Below are 21,817 nucleotides of genomic sequence, written 5' to 3'. Positions count from 1 at the left end.
AATTGTATACATAGAAGATATTCATTTTGTATGAGAACAAATAAAACATTTTATTCATAATATGACTCTGATGAGAATAATATTACTATCCATAGATATTCATACACACCAAAACCAAAGTACCTAAACATTTTTAGATTGAGACCTTATTGAAAGGGAAATGGACTCGTTAATTAAAAACAACGATATAACAACATTAATAATGTGATTGTGAGTCCTTCGGGATGGAACAGTTGGTTTGGAGGGTGGTTATCCACACGGATGACCCGGGATCGATCCCCCTCAATGCCTTCTGAGTCGAGCATGTCGCATAGGGCTTGCCTTGTGCGGTTTACATCCCCTGTGTGGTTTGCAGGCTATTACACAGTGGGGGGTTTACTCAGTGCGCACAAAGTGCTCACCACAGGGTGCTCACCCGAAGAATAGAGGTTGTGGCAGAGGTTGTAGCAGCTGCGGGTCAACTTCAATACATATATATAATAATATGATCGTGAAATTTCTCTGTCTTTCATCCATTATTGTTATGTCCATGATGATCTGAAGGGCTATCATCTCCCGGTGGATCAGTGAAACCATCACCAATTTGTATCAAATCTCTCAAGATCACTGAGAATCAAAATAAAAAAATGTGTTGTATATCAAAAACATTCTTTCAGTTATATCTTTTCTTTCATAGAATCTTTTTTTTTTTGTTATCTCTCCAACAAAATATTCGAAAAATCATATATACCTGTTGTAGTCATTCTTGTGGGCGCTACAGGGAAGAGCAATCCACCCAAAAATATAAACAAAATGAACAAGGTGAGTGTTGCTTTGTACAACATTTTTCTCAAGAACTCAAAAAAAAAAAAAAAAAATTGTTTAATGAGATTTGATTATTTTTGATGTTTTATAAAGACTTTTTTGGTCATAAAGTCAAGTCTTTTCCTAAATTCCACACGTATTTCATACTTTTCAAAATTAAACAGTAAAAGGTCATCTCAAATCCAGGGGCGACTCAACGTAATTTGAAGCCTAAAACAAAATTTTAATTGAGGCCTAAAATCTATATAAATATCAAATATAGTTGTTTATTTTTTAAAACTTTTTAAGTGCAAATTATTACTTGATATCTTTTCTTAAAATGATATTTTTTAATATCGTTTTTAATTATTAATTTTAAGTAATATTTTATCAATTCAACATTGAAAAATATTCTTTTACCAAGACAATCATTATATAAATTACATAATACTATAAGTAATAAGTTGACATAAAGATAAGAATTAGAACCATAAAATCTGATACAAGAAATTGATAACTTGGTATAACCCTACTTCAATATGTTTATGTAATACTTGAATATTTAAGAAGAAACAAACAAAAGAAATTGTAAGTCACTTTGTTGAATTTTTTCGACTATTAATTTATATTTTTGATAGTGTATTACTCTAACTTATCAAAAAAATTTAAAAAGAAAGTGCAAAAGAATTTTAAAATGATAAATAATACGAGTGTTAGCGAACAGAATGTAAACATACAAAATAATGCTTTCTTAATTTCTTCTATTTGATTGGCGTTAAAAATAATAAAATAATATATATTTGTTTAAAATTATACTTTTTAAGTAAAAATAATTATTTTTTAATTAAAAAAATTAACACATAATTTTTTCTTGATGAAAATTTGAGGAAGGCATGCACCTTAAATTTATCAAGCAAGAGCCGGCCTTGCTCAAATCTTAAATTCGACTCTCCTATTTTCCAATTTTCAGGCCCCATGGTGAGAAAAAAAATTATTTTATATTATGAAACAAAAATATTTAGGTGTGTTAATAATATACGATTAAACTAATCTGGAGATAAAAATATTTCTTTACATAAGTTGCGTAACAATTTCTATTTTATTAATCATCATAGTATGGTAATTTCTTTATTGTCCACTATTGTAAAGATTGATTCAATGAGATATATGTATTTAAATAAAAAGACTAATATATTATATTAATATATTCACAACTTTACCAACATAATATAATTGAAATCTAAGGAACATATGCATTAAATTTGTCTGCTTATTTCTATTTCAATTTATTTGTGTTACTTTTTTCTTCTTTAGTTTATTTAAAATAAATTCTTTAATTTACTGTCTGGTTAAAGTAAGACACTGAAATTATATAAAAAGAAATGAGCATATAATAGTGAAATTAGTTGAATCACATGACTATTATAATATATGAAAGTGTTGGATAATTTGCAAATATTTTTTTCTGAATAGACGTATAGTGTAATATTTCTAAAAGAGTATTTTTTGGGTAATTTCCGTATTAGAAAATTCCTCCTTATATCTCAAAATATATGTGATATTATTTGCTTGGACACAAAAATAGAAAGAAAATTGAAATTTGTAAATTGTAACATGCTATAGAAAATGGTTAAACTATAGTATAAATCACTTCAATTAAAATAATTTCATATGGGACAAAAAATTTAAAAAAGTAACACGTGAAATAAGACATTTTAGCACAAATAATCAAAAAATAGATTTTAATCTCTTCACAAATAAACGATACTACTCTCAAATTTTAAACTAATGTAAGAAATATTTAATAGGAAAGCAATCTATTCATAAAAAATGAATACGAGTACTAATAAAAAATTATAAGTCATACTTATAAATATGATGTTATGTTCATAATATGATCTCCATATTTATGACGTGTGGCATAAAATTATAAGACATATTATGAGTTATGAATATAATCTTATTTTCATGATATGACCTCCATATTAATTATGATATGACGCATGCACATTGCTTTTATACAGTTTTTCATTCGAAATTCAAAATATATATTGAAGTTCAATTAAAAATTAAATATATAGCTCCACAGCACATAAAACATTTTATTCTTAATTAATATGAGAATAATACTACAATCTATAGATATTCATACACACCAAACTAAAGTACCTAAACATTTTTTTTAGACTAAGATCTTATTGAAAGGAAAATTGACTCGTTGATTAACAACAACAACAATAATAATAGTGACGTCATCCGTTTATGGCCCAGGACCTCCAGGGCTATTGTCCACCGGAGTAGAAATAGGACGTCCCAATTTTACCATGTTCGCTGAGATTCAAAACAAAAGAAATGTTGTGCTATCAGAAATATGATTTATTGATAAATAAAAATATTTATATAATTTTTTTTGTTTTCATACAAAAAAAAAAATCGAAAAATCATATATATATATATATATATACCTCTTGAAGTCATTCTCGTGGGTGCTACAGGGAAGAACAATCCACCCAAAAATATAAACAAAATCAACAAGGTGAGTGTTGCTTTGTACAACATTATTTTTCTCAAACACTTGAGAACAAAGAAAAACTTTTGTTTAATGAGATTGATTAGTGTCAATTTATTTATAGAAAAAAAAAAGGAAGATAAATTCAGCTGCATAGACCTTTTTAATTAATTTTGAAGATTTATAAAGACTTTTTTTTGTCATAGAGTCAAGTCTACTCCTAAATTCCACACTTATTTCAGTTTTTTCAAAATTAAACATCAAAAGATCATGTCAAATATTAAATTGGACTCTCTTTTTTTCTAAATTTTCAGACCCCATGGTGAGAAAAAATAGTGTTTTATATAATGGAAACACACACACACCAAATAAGCATTAATGCGTAACAATTTCTATATTATTAATCATCACATTATTGTCATCTATCGTGAAAGACTGAGTCAACGAGATATACGTGTTTATATATGTTGAGAGACATTAGATGCATGATGGTGGACAATATCGTTTTCACGACCATGCATCATGTACTGGTAAATTTCTCTATAGCAATAAAGTTTATCTAAAAGTTTCATGCCTACTATAGTCAAGTGCTAGTATATATGTATACTAACATTTAATGTTTAGATCTTATTTAGATGTTATAAATAAAAATATGTAAAATTATTTTTTTTTTGTACTTTTTAAAATGAAACAAAATACTTGTCAACTTAAAATTCCAATTGATTTTCATAGTTCATTGATTAAAAATTGAAAAGACTAATAAATACATAACTAGTTGTATTGTACCAACAAAGAATTAAATCCAAGGAACATATGTATTTAAAATTTTCAAGTTTGATGTAAGAATTTTATGAATATAGGTTATGTTTCGTAAATTTCAGTTTCATAGTGATAACATACCACTTGAATTGATGAATTATTTTGTCCAAACTTGAATAAACGATTTTTGTTAGTAAAAGCGTTTTGTAATATAAAATTATGTTTGGTAAATAATAAAATATATCTTTATTCATAATATGAGAATAATATTACAATTCATAGATACTCATACACATCAAAACTAAACTGCCTAAACATTTTTATGGACTAATTAATTAACAAAAACAATATTAATTATAGTGATGACCAACGATCATGATATTTCTCTATCTTTCAACCATGTCGTTGATGATCTGAACGGCTATCATCTTTCGGAACACCAATTAAAGAACGATTAATCTGCATCAAATCTCTTGCTATTACTGAAAATCAAAGCAAAAGAAATATAGTACATAAGAAACATTCTTTCGGTTATATGATTTTTTTCCATAAGAAATTGATAAATAAAATATGAAAAAATATATTTATAGGATTATTTTTTTTCGTTATCGTTTGTAAAAAAATTGAAAAATCATATATACCTGTTGTAGTCATTCTTGTGGGTGCTACTTGGAAGATCAATCCACCCAAAAGTATAAACAAAATGAACAAAGTGAGTGTAGCTTTGTAAAACATTTTTCTCAACCACTTCAAAAAATTTAAAAATGAAAACTTTTGTTTAATGAGATTTAATTAATTTTGATGTTTTATAAAGACTTTATTTGGTCATAAAGTCAAGTTTACTCCTAAATTCCACACTTATTTCATAATTTTCAAAATTAAACATTAAAAGGTCATGTCAAATAATCTTAAATTTTACTCTCTTTTTTTTCCTCCATTTTTTCAGACACATGGTGAGAAAAAAAATAGTGTTTTATATTATGAAACAAAAATATATACATGTGTTAATGATACATGATTAAACTATATCTAATGGCAAAAGTATTCTTTAAATAAGTATTGCTCAGCAATTTCTATATTATTAATTATCGTATTATTGTAATTTCATTATAGTCTTCTATTGTGAAAGACTGATTCAACAAGATATTTGTGTTTATATGTGTTGAGTCATTATATGTTAGAAATCTTACGAAAAATATTTCATTATGAACACTTGTATGAAATTCATTAAAGCTTGAGGCGTGTTTGCAGACACTGTCCTTAAGGATATTTCACCCGTTATAGGTGTATCCTCATGATTTAATAAGCTCTTTCTAGTAGAAACTAGGAGCTAAAAACTAACAGACAAATGAAAATCCAGCAAAGGAAAATAGAAGTGAATGTATATCCTAATTTCTACCAGATCAGTTTTCCAAGATAGATATACATATATACACATATATATTTTTTGGAAATTAACAAATGTAGATGCACCCAACTTTGCATGTGAGTCCGTCTCTATTAGTGACAATATACCACTTAAATTGACGAAGATTTTTGTCCAAACTCTCAACAAAAGAATATATATTTAATAATAATAATTTTTTCTTGAAGGCTGCCTAAAAACTTAACAATTGACTCTTCTATCTCATTCCATGTAACAGTAGGTAAAGCTCTTCATCAACACTTTCGTCTAAGGATGGCAATAGGAGTATGGGACGGGGTGAGTTTAAGGCTATGCGGAGCGGACAGATCAATTTCTAAGCGGATGCAGGGCGGGGCGGGGCGGGTCAAAGCCTTAATTGCTTGTCATAGTTAAATTTACAATAGACATGTCATTAGTGATGACTATCATAAATATTTTATTTTACACATTACATAATATTTGAATATAACTTTTATAAAGGAATAACTTTACAAAGAGTGTACTGATATAATAAATATCATTGCTGGTATACAAAAATACTAAAAGTACAACATAAAAAATTAATTATAGAGAAAAATTATATGAAGAAATGCCGTTATAACGAGGTTTGACTTGTTCCAGGATTATTAGGGCTGACACTAGGGGGAACACCAGTTCTTCTGTGTGAAATAATGGCATGAGTCTGTCTCAAATCTCTTGCTATCACTGACAACGAAAACAAAGAATAATTATATAATAAGATATTTTTAATCTAAAATAATTATTTTTATAAAAGCAAAAAAACTTACTTGTTTTGTCCATTCTTGAAAGTGCTACAAGGAAGAGAAATCCAATTGAAAATAATAAGAAAAAAATGAAGATAGAATGTGTAGATGTAGCCATTTTATTCCTCCAAGGCACTAAAATAATTGATTTTTGTTAGTAAATGAGATTGACAAGTGCATTGTTATTTATAGGGGGGGGGGGGGGTCAATTGCACTTAAGTGATATTTCTTTCGTCCATTTTAGTTGTCATGCTAAAAAGTAATTGGATTAAGATAAAGTATATGTTGTTGGTGATAGGTAACACGTATTTTGTTAAATTAATTGAGATGTGCGAAAGCTGATCTGAACATCACGATCATCAAAAATTTTGTTTTTGTTATTATGTAAAACGTGTGTCATGAATTTCTAGGCAATGTATTTGCATAAATTCCATGGACAAATTAGACTTTAGACAATTGCATGAAACGTGTGTCATGATCATAATTTTAAACTCGAGACTTTTAATTAAGGATGATTTGTTCGCCACATTCGAAATTTCTTTTGTTACATCCGACAAAGACTTGGATTTAATTAGTTGTATGTGAACTCTATGCGCCGTTTTGTAATGTCAATATAGTAGATGTAAATTTCTATTTGAAAAATAGGAAGAAGATATTTCATATATGAACATAATTTGTATAGTTTGGTATGCGAGGGTGAATTATTCTAGGATTAAATTTTATTAGATTTATATTGTGTTTGATTAATTAATCTCAAATTTAATCCTGAACATGTCAACTTATCTCGTTTATTTTATACTTTACGTGATTGGCCCTATCTGCGAGCTTACTCACATAGTCAGTCTCAAACCACGATAAAGAAAGAAGATTGCAGTAATTTGTCAACGAATGTTAGGACATGCTTACTTATGCACACGTTATATCGGTGACTAGATGAGGCCACGATAGTGAGAATTCATATAACTGATACCAACTATTGAGACACAACGAGATGCATGTTTTGTATTGTTGTTTGTGTTAACAATTGTATGCCATTTTAGAACAATAGAAGTTGGAGATGTTAAATTTAGGGAAAAACTTTGATGTAATCTCACAAGTGGGGTCTGCAGAAGGTAGTGTGTACACATACCTTACCCTACGTTGTGAATACAGAGAGGTTGTTTCCGATAGACCCTCAACTCACAAAATCAGTAAGGAAAGGAAAGGAAATACAATAGTGAAGAAGTCACGTAGAAAGAAGAAGAGAGCTGCAAGCAATGCTTAAACAATAGTTTATGGTTGAAACATCACAATTTAAGATTTAGTAGTCTAGTCCTAGTATGACTCTAATTCTAACTCGTCAGCCTGCTTCGATGGACTTGTTCCTTCGACATATTCCTTCAGCCCTCAGGCTTCCTTCAACAAAAAATATTCTTTAAGTAAGTTGTGTAACAATAATTTTTATATTATTAATAACCGTATCATGATAATTTCTTTATTGTTCCCTATTGTGAAAGACTGATTCAACTAGATATGTGTGTTTATATATGTTGAGAGAAATTAAATATATGATGGTGGATACTGGATAATATCTTTTTCTCGACCTTCATATATATATATATATATATATATAGTTAAATTTCTCTATAGTAATAATGTTTGTCTTAAAGTTTCGTTTCTACTATAGAGAGTTGTAGTTATATATGTACATTCATATTAGGTGTTAGATCTCATTTTAGATGTTATAAACAAAAGTATGAAAAATTACTTTTTGTACTTTTAAATGTTATAAATAAATAAAAAATATCAATTTGTTTTCATATTACATTTATTAAAATTGAAAAGATCAATACATTACTGACAAATTCATAACTAGTTCATGTACTATCATACTAAACTTTTCACTTTTCTATTAATTCATAATATGAGAAATTACAACACAAGTACCTAAACATTTTTAAAATGAGACCATATTAAAAGAAAAATAGACTAGTAAATTAACAATAACAATATAACAACATTAATTCATCAGTTTATATCGACGATCGCAAAAATCTTGTCTTTCATCCATTATTAATGTCCTGGACCATTGGCTGAAGGGCTAGCGTGCCTCGGAACACCAATTAAAGAACGATTAATCTGTATCAAATCTCGCGCTATTACTGAAAATAAAAACAAAAGAAATGTTGTACATTAGAAACATTCTTTGATCAGTTATATGATTTTTTGATAAATAGAAATACTTATAGATTGAAAATTTCGAAAAAAATTTGAGATTAGATATTCGATTAATAGTCTCGAATTTAATCATGAATATCCCTATCTCACCAAACTTGAAAATTATTGACTAGTATATATAGTGTAATATTTTTTTTTGGTAATTCTTAGGCCTCATGGGCACGCAATATATGTAAAATATTTTATTCATGATATGACTCTTAATTAATATGAGAAATTACAATCCATAGATACTCATACACACCAAAACTAAAGTACCTAAACATTTTTATGAACTCGTTAATTAACAACAACATTAATAATATTTTCTCTGAGGACAAAGTTGAAAATAATAATGTGGATGAGGCCTCTTATTCAGAGGACTATTGGGAGCAACGTGGGGCTCTTTCATCCCTTAATAATATGTCTAGTATGTTGATCTGGAGGGCTACAACTCGCCGGAGGACCAATATTACGAACACATGAAAAACCATCAATCTGTATCAAATTTCTCGATATTTCTGAGAATCAAAACAAAAGAAATATTGTACATCAGAAACATTTTTTCATTTATATGATTTTTTGATAAATAAAAATATTTATAGGATCTTTTTTTTTTTCGTACAAAAATTTCGAAAAATCATATATACCTGTTGTAGTCATTCTTGTGGGTGCTACAGGGAAGAGCAATCCACCCAAAAGTATACAAAAAATGAACAAGCTGACTGTAGCTTTGTACAACATTTTCTCAACCACTTAGAAAATAATAATATATGTTTTTTTTTAATGAGATTGATTAGTGTCAATTTATAGAGAAAAAAAATAAATAAAATAGGCTCAATGCATGTATCATGACTTTAGATAATTGCATGGAAATAGGGAACAAAGACTTGGCCTATATTATATTGTATGGGGAAATTTCTCTCGGTCTGATTAATTTTAATTCATGTTAATATAAATGAACCTATTAAGATAGTTAAACGTTTTTTTATCAAAATATTTTTTCATTTCAAAATCTCAAACTCGAGATATTTTATTAAGAGTAAATAAATTTTACTCAGTTCGTCACATTCCTTAGATGAAAATTTTCTTTTGTTATATTCGACAAAGACTTTGATTTGATTAGTTGTATGTGAACTTTGTGCGGCGTTTTGTAGAGTCAATATATATTATAGATCGAAATAAAAGTGGGATCTAGAATTAAATTGAGTTTTAGATTTATACAGTATTTGATTAATCTCAAATTTAATCTTGAATATGTCAAATTTGGAGGGAAACCCTGGTGTAATCCCCACAAGTAGGGTCTGCAGAAGGTACGTAGTGTGTACGCATACCTTACCCCACATTGTGAAGGTAGATATGTTGTTTCCGATAGACACGATATCAGTAAGAAAAGGAAATACAATAGTGAAGAAGCCACGTAGAAAAAAGAAAGAAAACTGTAAGCAATGCTTAAATATAAATTTATGGTTGAAATAACACAATTTGAACATCTATTTCAAAAATAACAATTCTCAACTCTTTTCATACAGATTTTTTTCCTTGATTCCCCATTTTACAAAGATGAAACTATCAAAAATTAGAACTACACTTCACCTGAAGTGAAGCTTCCAGACTTCTCGAACATTCGAATTAGAAAATTCCTCCTTATATACCAATATATGTGATATTATTTGGTTGGACACAAAGATAAAAGAGAAAAATTGAAATTTGTTACATGCTATAGATAATGGTTAAAACTATAAATCACTTCAATTAAAATAATTTCATATGGGACAATTTGTTTTAAAATGTATCACTTGAAATAGGACATTTTAGCACAAATAATAAAAAATTAGATTTTAATCTCATCACAAATAAACGATACTAATCTCAAATTTTAAATTAATGTAAGAAATATTTAATAGGAAAGCAATCTCTTCATAAAAATTGAATACGAGTAGTAATAAAAATTATATAAGACATACTTATAAATATGATGTTATTTTCATAATATGATATCCATATTTATGACGTGGTGTAATATTATAAGACATATTATGAGTTATGTATATAATCTTATTTTCATGATATGACCTCCATATTAATTATGATATGACGCATGCACATTTCTTTTGTATAGTTTTTCATTCGAAATTCAAAATATATATATATTGAAGTTCAATTAAAACTCCACAACACATAAAACATTTTATTCATAATATGACTCTTAATATGAGAATTATACTACAATCCATAGATATTCATATACACCAAACTAAAGTACCTAAATATTTTTAGAATAAGATCTTATTGAAAGGGAAATTGACTCGTTGATTAACAACATTAATAATAGTGACGTCATTATATTATTTTTCTCAAACACTTAAGAACAAAAATATAAACAAAATGAACAACGTGAGTGTTGCTTTGTACAACATTATATTATTTTTCTCAAACACTTAAGAACAAAGAAAAACTTTTGTTCAATGAGATTGATTAGTGTCAATTTATTTATAGAAAAAAAAGGAACATAAATTCAACTGCATAGGCCTTTTAAATTAATTTTGAAGATTTGTAAAGACTTTTTTTTTGTCATAGAGTCAAGTCTACTCCTAAATTCCACACTTATTTCAATTTTTTCAAAATTAAACATCAAAAGGTCATGTCAAATATTAAATTCGACTCTCTTTTTTCTAAACTTTAGACCCCGTGGAGAGAAAAAAAATACTGTTTTATATTATGGAACAATTATATATACGTGTGTTAATTATATATATATATTCACCACATTATTGTAATTTCTGTATTGTCCTCTATTGTGAAGACTGATTCAACAATATGTGTGTTTATATATGTTGAGAGGTATTAAATACATGATGGTGGACAATTTCCTTTTTTCGATTATTATGTACACTTAGGGGTCGTTTGGTGTGAAAGATTATACTAAATAGTCCTGAGATTAAATTATAGTGTCACTTAATTTGTTGATTATCTCGAAATTAACAATTAGTATCGGAATAAGTTATCCCTCTCTTTGAATGGTATAATAATTTCATCATAATTTGTCATAGGATAAATGAAAAAATCACCCTTCAAACTCTTTTATCTTATCACTCTTCTTATATATATTTGTAATAATTGTTCCTACTGAATTAAACTTCATAGATTTATATTTATATATGCGCGCGCACACGTGAGAATTTCATATTAGATAATTTCTTATTATTTTTTAATATATGTGATGTTATTTGGTTTGACACAAAAATAAAATGAAGAAAACATTCAAAATTTATATTATGCTATAGATAATTATTTTACTATAAATCATTTCAATTAAAATAAATTTAAATATAAAATAATTTCATATGGAACATTTTTTTTTTTTTAAAAAAAAAGTATCACGGGAAATAGGACATTATATCTCAAATAATCAAAATTAGAATTTAATCGCCTCACAAATAAACGATACTAATCTCAAATTTTAAACTAATGTAAGAAATATTTGATACGAAAGCAATCTCTTCAAAAGAATTGAATACGAGTAGTAAATATTATAAGACTTACTTATAAATATGATGCTATATTTCATAATATGATCTCCATATTTATGATGTGGCGTAAAATAATAAGACATATTTTGAGTATGAATATAATCTTATTTTCATAATTGACCTCCATATTTATAATGTGGCGTATGCATTTTAATTTTTCATTTGAAATTCGATATATATTTTGAATTTCGATTAAAATTCAAATACATATAAACCACAACACATAAAACATTTTATTCATAATATGAGAAGAATATTACAATCCACAGATTTTCATACACACCAAACTAAAGTACTTAATTTTTTTTAGAATAACAACATTAATAATAATGAGTTTATGGCTGACGATCGCGAAATTTCTGTCGTTCATTCATTATTATTATCAGCCTGTACTTTCAGCTGGAGGACTAGGTTCAACAGGAACATTAATCAAAGAACGATTAATCTGTATCAAATCTCTCGATATACCTCTTGAAGTCATTCTTGTGGGTGCTACAGGGAAGAACAATCCACCCAAAAATATAAACAAAATCAACAAGGTGAGTGTTGCTTTGTACAACATTATTTTTCTCAAACACTTGAGAACAAAGAAAAACTTTTGTTTAATGAGATTGATTAGTGTCAATTTATTTATAGAAAAAAAAAGGAACATAAATTCAACTGCATAGGCCTTTTTAATAAATTTTGAAGATTTATAAAGACTTTTATTTTGTCATAAAGTCAAAGTCTACTCCTAAATTCCACAATTTTTTTTTAAAATTAAACATCAAAAGGTCATGTCAAATATTAAATTCGACTCTCTTTTTTCTAAATTTCAGATCCCGTGGTGAGAAAAAATTTACTGTTTTATATTATGGAACAATAATATATACTTGTGTTAATTATATATATTCTTTAAATAAGCATTGCGCAACAATTTCTATATTATTAATCACCACATTATTGTAATTTGTTTATTGTCCTCTATTATATATGAAAGACTAATTCAACATATGTGTGTTTATATATGTTGAGAGACATTAAATACATGATGGTGGACAATTTCCTTTTTTTCGATTCCAAGTCAAACTTCTCTCTATAGTAAATTTTACCTACTTTTGTCTGAAAGTTTCATGCTTGTTATAATGAAGTGTAATTATATATGTATATTGACATCGGGCGATTAGATCTCATTTAGTTATTACAAACAAAAATATGTAAAATTATATTTTGTACTTTTTATGTTATAAATGAAACAAAATACTTGTTAACTTAAAATCCCAATTGATTTTCATAGTTCATTAATTAAAAATTGAAAAGAGTAATACATTACTAATAAAAATATAAAATACATAACTAGTTATATCATACCGACAAATAATTAAAATCTAAAGAACATTTACATTTAAAATTAATTGAAAGTTTAAACATTTCAAGTTTAACATAAGAATTCTATATTTATAGGTTGTTTTGCAAAATTTTAGTCTCTTAGCTATTACACAACAGATAAAGCAATTTATTCATAATACGAAATAATATTACAATCCATAGATACTTATACACACGAAAACTTAAGGACCTAAGCAAAATACTACATTAATAATAGTGATCGTGAAATTTCTGTCTTTCATCCACTATTAGTAGGGTTAACGATGTCCTTGACGATCTGAACTACTATTATCCTTTGGAACACCAATTAAAGAACGATCAATCTGTATCAAATCTCTTGCTATTACTGAAAATCAAAATAAAAGAAATATCGTACATCAGAAACATTCTTTTAGTTATATAATTTTATTCATAGGAGATTGATAAATAAAATATGAAAAAGTATATTTATAGGATCATTTTTTTTTTCATTCAAAAAATCATATATACCTGTTGTAGTCATTCTTGTGGGTGCTATAGGGAAGAGCAATCCAGCCAAAAATATAAACAAAATGAACAAGGTGATCAGTGTAGCTTTATACAACATTTTTCTCAACAATTTTAAAAAATAAAATAATATATATATATATATATATATATAGTTTTTGTTTAATTAATTGACTAGTGTCAATTTATAGAGAAAAAAATTAAATAAAATAGGCTCAATGCATGTGTATCATGAATTTCTTTCCAATGTTTTTTGCCATCATGAGGCAAAGACTTTAGACAATTGCATGGAAAATATGGAACAAAGACTTTGCCTATAATATTGTATGGGGAAAGTTTTCATATTTGAACGTCGCTGGTCTAATTAATTCAGATTCATATTAGTATAAATGAACCTATTAAGATAGTTGAAAAGTTTTCTGTAAAAAATAAATAAATTATTTTTAAAATTCCTAACTTGAGACATTTAATTAAGTTTGAAGGAATTTCACTAGATTTGCCACATTCCTTGATGGCAAAAATTCTTTTGTTAATTACATTAGACAAGGACTTTGATTTAATTAGTTGTGTGAATTCTGTATGCCGTTTTGTAATATCAATATCGTAGATGTGAACTTCTATTTGAAAAACAAGAGGAAAAAAATATTTCACATAATTAGGACTTGTCTTATTAGTAGCGTATTTATGTATTTGGCTTGGTGATAGTATAAAGCATCGTGTCGATTGTTGTACATATAATTATTGGTTTTTGTATTTGATATTGCCTATTCATGTGTTTAGGTGATCGGACTTTGCATATATGTTCTGCATTGCTTTGCTTTGTATTAACCATATACGTTCTTACTTTTGATGTCTCACATCATTAATTGTTTACTATGTTTTGATTATCGTACTATTTTGTTAGTTGTTGTGTAGTTACAATCTCTTCTACATTGTTTTCTTCTTCTTTATACTTGAATGTGTTGCACTAGAGTGGAGGATCATCCAGAAACAATCTTTGTTCCTTCACAAAGTAGTGATAAAAATTATGTATACTCTATCCTTGCCAAACTCATAACTTATGAGATTTCATTGAATATGTTATTGTTGTTTTTCTTGTAAGATCGAATTGTTTGGTACTTAATATAAGGTGGGACATTCTAGAATTAAATTGAGATTAGATATTTGACTAATCTCGAATTTAATTATGAATATCCTTATCTCACCAAACTTGAAAATTATTGACTAGTATAGTGTAATACTTTTTTTTGGTAATTCTTAGGCCTCATGGGCACGCAATATATGTAAAACATTTTATTCATGATATGACTCTTAATTAATATGAGAAATTACAATCCATAAATACTAATACACACCAAAACTAAAGTACCTAAACATTTTTACGAACTTGTTAATTAACAACAACAATAACAACATTAATAATATTTCTCTGAGGACAAAGTTGACATAATAAGGTGGATGACGTCTCTTATTCAGAGGACGATTGGGAGCAACGTGGGCTCTTTCATCCCTTAATATTATGTCTATTTTGTTGATCTGGAGGGCTACAATCCACCGGAGTAATAATTGAACGAGCACCACATTTAGAACGAGAACGATCAGTCTGTATCAAATTTCTCGATATTACTGAGAATCAAAACAAAAGAAATGTTGTACATCAGAATCATTTTTTCAGTTATATGATTTTTTCATAAATAAAAATATTTATAGGATCATTTTTTTTTTCGTACAAAAAAATCGAAAAATCATATATACATGTTGTAGTCATTCTTGTAGGTGCTGCAGGGAAGAGGAATCCACCCAAAAATATAAAAAAAATGAACAAGGTGAGTGTAGCTTTGTACAACATTTTCTCAAGCACTTAAAAAATGATTATATAGGTTTTTTTAATGAGACTGTTTAGTGTCAATTTATAGAGAAATAAATAAATAAAATAGGCTCAATGCATGTGAATCATGACTTTAGACAATTGCATGGAAATATGGAACAAAGACTTTGCGTATATTATATTGTATGGGGAAATTTCTCTCATTCGTACGAGTCTGATTAATTTTAATTTACGTTAATATAAATGAACTTATTAAGATATTTAAATATTTTCTATAAAATAAAAAAAAATTCATTTAAAAATCTCAAACTCGAGACATTTTACTCAGTTCGTCACATTTTCTTTTGTTATATTCGACAAAGACTTTGATTTGATTAGTTGTATATGAACTTTGTGCGCCGTTTTGTAGAGTCAATATCATAGATGAATAAAGTGGATATTTTAGAATTAAATTGAATTTTAGATTTATACAGTATTTGATTAATCTCAAATTTAATCCTGAATATGTCAACTTATATCATCAAACTTGAAATTATTTTATGCTTTAGTCGACTAAGTTTATTGACTAATATTATGTGATTGTCCCTATCTGGTCTAGCTCCATTTTTGTGAGGTTACTCACATAGTCGGTCTCTAGATAAGGCCACAATACTGAGGATTCATATAATTGATACCAACTATTTGGGTTTGAGGCACATATATGTTTTGTATCGTTGTTTGTGTTAACAATTGTATGCCATTTTAGAACAATAGAAGTCGGAGATGTTAGATTTGAGGAAAAACCTTAATGTAATCTCACAAGTGGGGTCTGCAGAAGGTAGTGTGTACACATACCTTACCCCTACGTTGTGAATACAGAGAGATTGTTTCCGATAGACCCTCAACTCACAAAATCAGTAAGAAAAGGAAATTAAATACAATAGTGAAGAAGTCACGTAGGAAGAAGAAGAGAACTGCAAGCAATGCTTAAACAATAGTTTATGGTTGAAACATCACAATTTGATTCATCTACTTTAAAAGTAACGATTCCTCATTTTACAGAGATGAAACTAGAACTACACTTCACCTGAAGTGAAGCTTCCAGACTTCTCGAACATTCGAGGAACCATCAGTAACCTCGGAAACGAGAGAAGCTGCTAGAACACCTGATGAAGAAAACAAGAAACTCATGAGTATTCTCTTAAAACATCAACTGGAAATAACGAAAAGGGTTAAAAGCAATGATGATCAGTAGGATAGTGCATGATAAGCAATGCAGACGAGCAAGCTAACAGCGATATGAAGGTATTGTATTGATCACACAACCCGGACTGGACACTAGCTGTGTGTAGCAACTGGAATCCTCATGATAATCCATCCAGGCGCACTAGTCGCTCATGTGATTCTAGTAAGAATAGGATGCAGTGGAGTATTGAGCTCGATCTATTAGGAAACTAGGCGTTTGATGGATCAAATGATAAAATATGTCTAATTCATTAACCCTAAAAAGCAGTCACCGGAGTGAGATAAGACATGAGAAGCATTGTTAGTCGAGGCACTCGGGGGCAGGGGGAGTAGAAACAAGCCTTTCCTCGCACTCCACCTCCTCATGGCATGACCAATAAAGCAAAATGATCCTCAAACAACAACAACATACCCAGTGTAATCCCCCAACTGAGGTCTGGGGAGGATAAGATGTACACTGGCCTTAATTACCCCTACCTTTGGGGGTAGGGAGGTTGTTTCCGATAGACCCTCAGCTCAAACGAGGAGCATAATGATCACCGAAAACACAAAAAAAGACTGATAACCAGTTCATAATTCAACATCTTTAGAGGACAACTATCCAGTTCATAATGGAAAATGCAGTAGGAGGTATATTAAACAGAGTAGCACACCGTCTTTCTCCACAATCGAAATAAATCGCCTTGATCCACCACCAACACCAAAATAATGCTTCTTTGCAGCTAGATATACAATTCCATGAGGACTACATAAGCACTGCACAACAAAAAGAAAAAGGAAGGAACAAAAGCAAAAGATCAGATGCAAGGCAATTCACTGATAGAACTAAAATTAGAACTTCAACCAAAACAAACCTTTTTAATAAGTTTGTACAGACTAGGTAGAGTAGAAACTGAGTAAACTGTCTCTGCCATGACAATTATATCATAACCAGCAGCCTGATCAACTGTTTGGCCGTTTTTTGTGTCATCGTCATCGTCATCAGCATGTACATGAGGAAGAATCAGATGAGCTTCATTCCAATCACTTGCAAAGAAGCGAACTTCCGCGCTATTATTGTCATCTGTGGCCGACAAGTTCTGTTGAATATTGGCATTGACATTTGGAATTGTTAGGCATTGGAGCACCTCAGCATTGAAGTCCTGAAAGTGTACAGCCTGAGCACCCTAGTACAACAAAAGAAAAATTCGTAGTCAAGTGGATGATGATGAGACAATGAATCGAAAATCAATTAAGGCATTTATGTACCTTAAGGCATGCAAATATCCCAGGAAGACCATGACCACAACCAAGCTAAAAACAAATGAAAGAGAGTAAACAAGATTATAACGGAAGATAATTACAAGAATAAAGTATTGAGTCAAGATTAGTTGGCAAATCTAAAAGCATTAGGGTGTTGATCCCTCAAGGATAATCGCAACTGAAAGATAAAAATGATAATGACAGTAACCATGACGAAGTCTTATTTAAATGAGAGAACTGAAATATGTTATAATGAAACTTAATAGGAAATCAACATTTCCACTATCAATCTCAAATTTGACCTCAACTATTTATGTTCAATCAAAGGGGTAAAAAAAACTGAGAAGACTTCCTCAAGTGAAAAACTGAAGTTGAGCGAAAAGGGAGTGATCGGAGATACAAAATTTCCTCCCCTAAAGACGGTTTCTCCGGGTATTCAATAAAAACTTAAAGTGATCATAGTCGATACAAACTTGCACAACTATAAAAGAGAATCACCTATCAATAGCTCTTTCTTTGGCAGAAGCATATGATTTATTTAGGGAAAGCAAAAGTTGTTAACAGAAAAAGAACTTTGGTATGCTTAACAAACATAATAAATCGGACATCATTTTGACTAAAACTGCAATGAGAAGGTTAATGAAAAACCAAAGCTAAGAGTGGATTCAATAAGTTAGGATTAGCAGTCTCTAGGCATAGCATACAAGATCAAAGATTTCACCTCCACATTAGGAGCCCACCTCTAAAACTCTTTTTCCAGTCAATGATAATTTGCCGCTTTGCATCTCAGAGCTGAGAGTCTTCACTAAATCTAATGAACCTTCCCACAATTTCAGTCCCCCTGCGAAATGAGAATAACATAAACGAGAATATCAGTCATCTAGGTGCACTTCACATTCTAATTAGTGATCAGTAAGCGCTACCATATCTATACTTAGAATGGCTTAGGATTTTTTTCTCAAGACTTATGCCCTGCCATGAACTTTCCCTTACAAAACTATACTTTATTTAGCAATAAATATTGATGTCACTACATCTTATTCCACATTTGATAAATTTAAAATACTCCTATAAAAACGACATTCAAGTTAATAAAGTTCACATAATTCATGTTGATGTATCAGTATTTGTGATGAGCATGAAGGAGACAAAATGGAGAACTACATTGCTACGTACCTTCATATTTCCCGGGGATTAAATCTGAATTAGACAACCCAAATACCTCCTTTGTACTGACCCTTCCCTAGAAAATAATTGCACACCAGTTAAGGCAACTAAACATAACTTAAACTAAATCATTCCTTTCTTCCGTTAAAAATGGTTTCCGTGGAAAATGCTTTACCTTAGGAAATCATAAGTGTTTGTTTGGTAACAAAAGCAGGTAACAATTGGTACTTGTAAAAGACATAGTACAGAGTATAAGTACAATGTTATTATGATGATATGTTTTAGCAGGTTCGCAAGTATATCTAAAAAAGTTGATCGAAACAAGCTAATTAAAGTAAAAGCTGGTATCTTTGTAATGAAAAATGACTAAAAAGAGTTTTTTGAGAGAAGACATATCCGCAATTGAACGAAACCAAACACTGAAAAATGGTTTCATCAAGGAAAATATCTTTTGGCACATAAAAAAAAAGAGTTAATAAGATCATAGAACTAATCTTACCTTAAGCAAAGTAAGGCCATCCAAATCTATAGGCTCCACATTGAACTCCACATTTAATGAAACCTACTCCAACAACAATAACAATAACTACGCCTCAGTCCCAAACAAGTCAAGTTCGGCTATATGAATCTCAACTTCTTCATTTAAACTCATTTCATATCATGATCATACTAGATAAAATAAAAGTAAAAAATAAGCACTTCCTCCGTTTCAATTTGTTTGTCTTGCTTTCGCATGTTTCAAAAAGAATGTCACTTTCTTTTTTGGCCACTATTTGATTCCAACTTCCACGTGACATGTTTAAGACCATAAGATTAAAGGACACTAGGATACATCCTACATACATTTAGTTAAAGACCACTTTGATTAAAGGACACTAGGGTGCATCCTACATATATTTAGTTAAAGACTACAAGATTCAAAAATCTTATTTATTTTCTGAAGTTTCGTGGCAAGTTAAAAACAGACAAACAAATTGAAACGCAGGAAGTAACAATATGAGTTTTCAATATATTAAAAAGAAAAATCAATTCATGTTTCACTTCTCGAGATTCAAACTATGGGAACTTTTTTACCAATATTTTTAAATGTATTCTTCTTCATCATATGGACATGAAAATAATTGCAACTTATATTACTTTCATATCAATTTAATCCAACTTAACTTCAAATATTAGTTAAATTAACTCTCGATAGGCAAAAAGTGTCACAAAAATACCTGTGAGGGAAGTACTTCAACAGAAGGAGGAGGAGGTGGAAGAGGCTTTTCAGGGCCATCAAGAAATCCTGACCCGAATCCGAACCCAGATTGGGATTTTTCATCAAATAGACGAAATGGGTCGGGTCGTCCAGTAGCTGATGTGTTCGCCTCCATAGCCAAAAAGCTTCGAGTTCGAGCTTTCAGTGTTGAAGACGGCAACTGATGGAGAAGCAGCAGCTATTTTTCTAAACGTGCCAAGATATATATATATATATGGGCCTTCCTTATTGGGCTTTTGTTTTGTCAACGGGCTTATTATTGGAACTTTCATCTTGTTGACGACAGGTTTATATGGTCGAAGTTAGACAGCTAATTTTGAGACTACCATTCAGCATGTAGTTACATATTGTTTTGTGTTGTATTAGATTATACTATATTGCTTTAAGAAAAAATGATCTAAATACACATTTTATTTTATTATATTCTCTAAAAATTTCTATCATTTAAAAGAAAATTCAAAAATCTCATCTCGGATACGTCACTCTCCTATCGCTTATACATTCTGATCTCCCTCTTGGATACCTCCCTCCCCTCTCTAAAACATCCCTTCCCTCTCAGATATATCTCTCCCCTTTCATATACATTCATTTCCTATGTATCTGGATGTCATATCCCCTTTCTGATACATCACTATCCTCCCTCTAATACATCCGTCCCATATGCATCCAAATGTCTACTGATGTATCCGGAAGTCTAGTAATGTATATTCAAAATTCATAAATTCTAAAGGATTTGTGTAATTTGGAAAAGAATAGGAAAATAATGTGATTAACTCTTAACACTTTGGAAATATCACATTTGGATAGATTAATGTATCTTTTTCATCGTTATATAGTGTCACACATCAATAGTTTGAAGGATAAACTTACAAGAAAAGTAAGGTACATGGGTAAAACGATTATATAAAAAAAGGTAGGATAAATGATAGAATAAAAGTATTTTTAAAAAATAAGATAACGATACAATCACATCAAATTGATCGTTACAAAAAAATAAGACGTTTCGTCTTAACTTCAACCATTTCACCTACCATTCACACAATTTTGCTTGGAATTTTACGCATTTTTATCTAATCTTTAGTTATGTGCAACTTTAAATCCCATTTATATACTAAAATATATATTTTTTATTCCTTTTTTAGGAATAATGATCAACCGTGGAACAATGAAAGTCTAATTGAACAATATGAGGTCACTAAATTTATGAACTTATAATATTACGATTCAAATAGTGACAACTTGACTATCTTAGGTAGATAAAAATTGTGCACAATTTTTGGATGTAGTGCCCATTA

General features: G+C 29.2%; 2 protein-coding genes across 4 annotated transcripts in view; one reads left to right on the top strand and one right to left on the bottom strand.

Annotated features, from left to right (window-relative positions):
• LOC125828662 (rho GDP-dissociation inhibitor 1-like) overlaps positions 1 to 21,817 on the top strand; it is a 192,250-nt gene that overhangs the window by 46,781 nt on the left and 123,652 nt on the right. Inside the window, exon 1 of one of the 2 annotated variants that reach the window (XM_049507990.1) lies at positions 18,435 to 18,439. The exons of the other annotated variant lie outside the window; for it this stretch is intronic. The gene's annotated coding sequence lies outside the window, so the exon portion shown is untranslated. Of the gene's footprint in view, positions 1 to 18,434; positions 18,440 to 21,817 lie in introns of those variants that run through there. 2 annotated transcript variants of the gene reach the window in all.
• LOC125828659 (uncharacterized) lies at positions 9,958 to 20,696 on the bottom strand. Of its 2 annotated transcripts, XM_049507986.1 has the most exons (9): positions 20,482 to 20,696; positions 19,764 to 19,826; positions 19,274 to 19,340; positions 18,838 to 18,938; positions 18,104 to 18,148; positions 17,710 to 18,021; positions 17,509 to 17,611; positions 16,698 to 16,776; positions 9,958 to 10,012 (listed from the first exon to the last, which is right to left on the bottom strand). In XM_049507986.1, exons 1-9 carry the CDS (start codon positions 20,635 to 20,637, stop codon positions 10,009 to 10,011), a joined length of 930 nt encoding a protein of 309 aa, XP_049363943.1. In that variant the 5' UTR covers positions 20,638 to 20,696; the 3' UTR covers positions 9,958 to 10,008. The 2 variants fall into 2 exon arrangements, with proteins under 2 accessions (XP_049363943.1, XP_049363942.1); XM_049507985.1 differs by lacking the exon at positions 9,958 to 10,012 and having other exon boundaries at positions 16,401 to 16,776.

Source organism: Solanum verrucosum, unplaced genomic scaffold (assembly GCF_900185275.1).
Source record: "Solanum verrucosum unplaced genomic scaffold, falcon-dt-bn FXZP01000273.1, whole genome shotgun sequence".
Classification (NCBI taxonomy): Eukaryota; Viridiplantae; Streptophyta; class Magnoliopsida; order Solanales; family Solanaceae; genus Solanum; species Solanum verrucosum.
The sequence above is the reverse complement of the archived record's forward strand: the minus strand, read 5'-3'. Positions and strand labels throughout refer to the sequence as shown.